This window comes from Alligator sinensis, unplaced genomic scaffold (genome assembly GCF_000455745.1).
Source record: "Alligator sinensis unplaced genomic scaffold, ASM45574v1 scaffold282_2, whole genome shotgun sequence".
Taxonomy (NCBI): Eukaryota; Metazoa; Chordata; order Crocodylia; family Alligatoridae; genus Alligator; species Alligator sinensis.
The window spans coordinates 4,498,227-4,503,403 of record NW_005841879.1 but is presented as its reverse complement, the minus strand read 5'-3'; the positions used below and the strand labels follow the sequence as shown (position 1 = coordinate 4,503,403).

General features: G+C 44.2%; 1 protein-coding gene across 1 annotated transcript in view; it reads left to right on the top strand.

Moving 5' to 3' along the window:
* Nucleotides 1-5,177, top strand: part of ANKFN1 (ankyrin repeat and fibronectin type III domain containing 1) — a 99,769-nt gene that overhangs the window by 20,430 nt on the left and 74,162 nt on the right. Inside the window, exon 3 of the mRNA XM_025196230.1 lies at nt 2,943-3,153. Within this exon, the coding sequence (XP_025052015.1) occupies nt 2,943-3,153 (211 nt within the window). The remainder of the gene's footprint in view (nt 1-2,942; nt 3,154-5,177) is intronic.

Sequence of the window (5,177 nt, the reverse complement as noted above, 5' to 3'; positions counted from 1 at the left end):
TGTCCAGCATGGTGAGGACTGCTGCCTGTTTAGTCTATGGCCGAATCTCTGAAGTGGTGCCGAATCTTTTCCAAATCGATTCGGAGGCTTCTGATTGATTCGGATTCAGAGATTCGGCCACCGAATCGAGCCAAACCTCCTCCAAAGCAAATCAGCTACCAAAGCTTCACAGAGCCCTATTGTAAGGTCCCTTCTAGCCTCTAACATCTATGAATCTAAGTGTTTGCCTCTCTTTTGTGCTTTGAACTCTCAGGATAAGCACAAAAGAGAAAGCCAGGCTCCTTACAGTGGGTGGAAAGGCCTAACACAACTGTGCTTGATATGTTAAAGATAAAATTAAATGCAGCGGGGGTGGAGGGGGTGAACAGCATGTAGACTAGGCTTGTAACCTCTTTTCTGCTGGGCAACCGAATACACTGATGAGTGAAGACAGCTTACAGTGGCTGCCCTTTCAGATAACATCACCTCATTTGTTGCCGTGTGTCTGATACTTCCTGTGCAAAGCCGCATCCATGTTCCTTCTGACCAGGTGGTCCTCAGCCCTATCGCACTGTTTTCAATTAATTTATTGCATATGGATTAAATGTTTCTGAGGTTTGGCATTTCTGAGCCCCCAAGTATTACATAAGCAGAACAGCAGATGTGTAGAGCTGCTGTAGTGAAAGCTAGAGCTGAATAAAAAATTTCCAACAGAACTTCACTCCCTCCAAAAATGGCTGCTTCTTCTTTTTTTTGTTTTTGCAATCAATGTGTTCTTCGGGAATATTGATTTCAATGAAATTTTGTTTTGAAAAAAATTAATTTGAAGTGAAGCCTTTCCCTAAGGTTGAAATGCTCCATTTCAATCGTTGAGGATTGCAGTGCATTGTTTCTTTCATTTGATTGATTTTTACAGTCTAAATTACAATATAAACATTTCTGAAATTGATATCGGAGCACAGTGTCGCCATGTTATCAAAACAGCGCATTTAATTTGCCCCCAAAACCATTTGTTCTGACATTTTTGGCAAAACAAATTTTTCAAAATGTCTTGCCCTCACTCTATTTTGTCATGCAAACAAATGTTAAAGGGCACTAATATGAGAGGACTAATGCCACAACACCACTGGCTGATGTTACGGATGGAGATTAGAGGTGTCTCGGAGCTAGTAGAGGCCTTAACTGCCCACATATGGGGCACTCCGTCTTTGGCTGCCAAACCTGAGATTTCTTGGGCCCGATTTCCTGAGACACAGATTGCTAGTAGCTCATGATAAGAACAGTAGCAGGTGTCTTAGGGGCTGGAAGAGACCTTAGAAATCATTGGGTTCAGCCCCCCTACACTTGGGCAGGAAAGACCACTGGACCCCAGAAAGATGGGCATCAAGATGCTTTTTGAAGATCGCCGGGATGGATGTGTTCACTTTGGATCTTAGATCTCATATAGAGTAACCCAAGATCAAGGATGTCCCACTGACCGCTCTACAGCTGGCTCTAGTAAGTGGTGTTAGGCTATCCTTTTCAGGACTAGAAATTGCTTTCTGATAGAGGCCTCAAAATTCATGTGTTACTCTCCATCTTCCCCTGCCTCCCTAACGCTCTCCTGTAGCAACAAGGGTCTGAATGCAGCCTTCAGCAATGTTCCTCCTTTACTAGGCCAAACAGATTGCTAGCGAGTGAACCGACGCGTTCCTTACCTCCAGCGCTCTGTGGACTGGCTCTGAAACATTTCCACCCCTTGCACAGAGCCCAGCACATAACAGGAGCCAGCTCCAGTGCAGAATCTCTCTGTCTCTTGTCAATGCATTTCTTTCACGCATCCATCAGTACAGCGCAGCCACGTGGATCTTCGCTCCCTTGCACCGCACCGTGCTGAGCTTTCCCTGCACAGCTGGGCCCGTTGCTTCCAATCATTCATTTTTAAAAGAAGGATGCTATTGGGTAATTATCACAAAGGGACACTGAAAGGGAATTTGAAGAAATTTGGCAGATAACATGTCACCACTGTAGACGTTAGAACGATGTTCTCATCAACAACCAAACCTGCAGGCCATGCTGTCTCCCTGCACCTGCTTTCCTCCGGCTCCGTTAGGAAATGATGTTTCTTTGAATCGTGCAACTCTTGCTTTACCTCCTAGTTCTTGGACAGATTGGTGGTACAACCCGACTATTCTTTTTCAAGCTTTGAGCAGTGTGTGAAAGATGTGAATGCCTTGTACCTTTTCCAGGGTTTTTATCTACCCTAGCTGCATTTTTCTAGGCACCATTCAGACGCATGCAATTTCTTACTTGCCAATATTTTGGGGGTATCAGCGGGTATTCTACATCAGTCTTGTTCCCCTAGCCTTTACCTAAGGACTACGATTTCCACTGAATTTCAAGACTCCTTTTTCCAAGCCGAATGGGAAATGACAAGTGAAGTAAAACATTTTTAAAAAAGAGTGAAGTGTTCAGAATCGCTGAATAAACAGCATCTCCTACCAGCTCATGCAAGAGCTGTGAAAAAACAGTTTGAGGTTTGCCTTATTTTATTTGGATTTTGATCACCTGGGTTTATACACCCCGGATTTTTGCTTTGAGTTTGGGGTTTGAGCAAACCTGAGAGTCAAACATTGCCAAAACCACAAACTTCCATCCAGTTTCACACTGAGACCAACAGAGATCACACCTGTAGCTTGATTGCAGAACAAGCCTGTAAATCAGTGCAGATTTGCTTTGGAAGGGTTATGAACCTCACTGAACCTGCCAGCAAACCCGAACTGAGTTCACGCGTGTAGTGAAACCCAAAGCAAAGGGAATCAGATTTTGCATGTTTGTCATTGAAGCTCAGGTCCTTCCTTCAGCCCTTAAGCTTGGGTTTCGGTGCCAGTGGGCGAGTGGTGTAATGTGATCCAAAATGATACGAAAGCATTTCGGTGCCATATGAAAAATGGTAATTAATTTCTGCTTTTATTGATGCATAGAATTTCCAGTGCAACGAAGCTATGTTCGAGGCCGTGGAGCAGCAGGACTTGGATGCCGTTCAGATTCTCCTCTATCAATACACCCCAGAGGAGCTGGATCTAAACACACCAAATAGCGAGGGTTTAACACCCTTGGACATTGCCATTCTAACAAACAACGTGCCCATCGCGAAGATCCTTCTGAGGATCGGAGCAAAGGAGAGTCCGCACTGTAAGTAAAGAATTACAAATTGCATTGCGTCCCGCTTGGGGAAGTTTAATTAAATTGCCTATAAACTTTGACTGATTTCATTTTAATGTGGACATAGCCAGCTATGTCACCGTGACAACAGTTGCAGGGATATTTGTTTGCTGAGCACAAGCTCAGTAGATGTTATCTGCTGGTACTAAAAGGCGCTAGAGATGCAGTATTTAAGACATTCGAGCTGTGAGTTGCAGAGAAGAAACTGGCTGGAAAGTAATGGGATATTGCGGGAGTGGTCTCAGCAACGCAGTCACTCGCTCTGTATTTCACGTATGGTTGAAAGAGGGAAGCACTGGAACCACGCTGAAACCGTGAAACAACGTATAGCCAGAAAAAATATTGTTAAAATAGTGTTCTGTTGGAAAACTGTCTTTTTGACAAAACTGAAATGTTTTCCAGAATTTTTACTGGCTTTTACACATTTTTTTGTTTTGGAAAAATGACTAAAACGTCAAAGTGTCTCATCTTGTCAGTTTTGAAGTTAAAGGCTTTGCTTTGTCATTTCAAAACTTAATTTTATGGCCAAATTTAAAAGGGTCAAAATGAAATGAAACATTTTGAAGGTATGTAAACAGACTGTTTTGCTTGACCCAGACAGTTTTTTGGAAATTGTTTCACTAGAAACTCTGAAATATTGGTTGTTCTTTCTGGTTCAGGCCAAAACCAAAAGCTTTTTTTTTTAATCCAAGAATTTTGCAGAACAGGAAATTAATTCTCGAATTCTAGCTTCCTACTGGGTTCTACCCAGAGGTAAGCCAATGTCCTGTCACCAGCAGTGGCAAGTAGCACATGCTTTAAAGGAAGAATATAAGAAACAGGGTAGAGTGATCCTTTATCAAACCCTCCCTACTATCGGTAGGTGGTATCCCTGACTGTTATGCCCCAGATACTGATTCGGTATTGTGTGTGTTTATTTTGAAGTCACTACCTGATCATTTTATTGAGTGTCCCTTACTGCTTTATATTTATATCTATATAAATATGCATTTCCACACCATTCATGATTTTATAAAGGGCAGATTCTCCCTCTTCAGCCATCTCTCTTTCAGGGGAAGAGTCCCAGTGTTTTTTATTTCATTTCGTAACTCTGATTATCTTTGCTGCCCTTCTCTGTGCCTTTCCTAGTACTACTAGGATCCTTGGCAAAGTCTTTGAATCCTTGGCAAAGTCTTTGAAAAAATTATCAAGGCTCACATTTGTGAGAGCCCGGCAGGACAAATTATGCTGAGGGGAAACCAGCCCGGGTTCATGGCAGGCGGATCGTGCCTGACCAATCTAGTCTCTTTTTATGACCAGGTTACGAAACGCCTAGATACAGAAGGAGGGGTGGACTTAGGCTTCAGGAAGGCCTTCGTTACGGTATCCCACCCCATACTGGTGAACAAGTTAAGAGGCTGTGACTTGGATGACTACACAGTCCGGTGGGTGGTGAATTGGCTGGAGGGTCGCACCCAGAGAGTCGTGGTGGATGGGTCGGTTTCGACCTGGAAGGGTGTGGGCAGTGGGGTCCTGCAGGGCTCGGTCCTTGGACCGATACTCTTTAATGTCTTCATCAGTGACTTGGACGAGGGAGTGAAGTGTACTCTGTCCAAGTTTGCAGATGACACAAAGCTATGGGGAGATGTGGACACGCTGGAGGGCAGGGAACAGCTGCAAGCAGACCTGGACAGGTTGGACAAGTGGGCAGAAAACAACAGAATGCAGTTCAACAAGGAGAAATGCAAAGTGCTGCACCTAGGGAGGAAAAATGTCCAGCACACCTACAGCCTAGGGAATGACCTGCTGGGTGGCACGGAAGTGGAAAGGGATCTTGGAGTCCTAGTGGACTCCAAGATGAACATGAGTCAGCAGTGTGACAAAGCCATCAGAAAAGCTAATGGCACTTTATCGTGCATCAGCAGATGCATGACAAATAGGTCCAAGGAGGTGATACTTCCCCTCTATCGGGCACTGGTCAAACCGCAGTTGGAGTACTGTGTGCAATTCTGGGC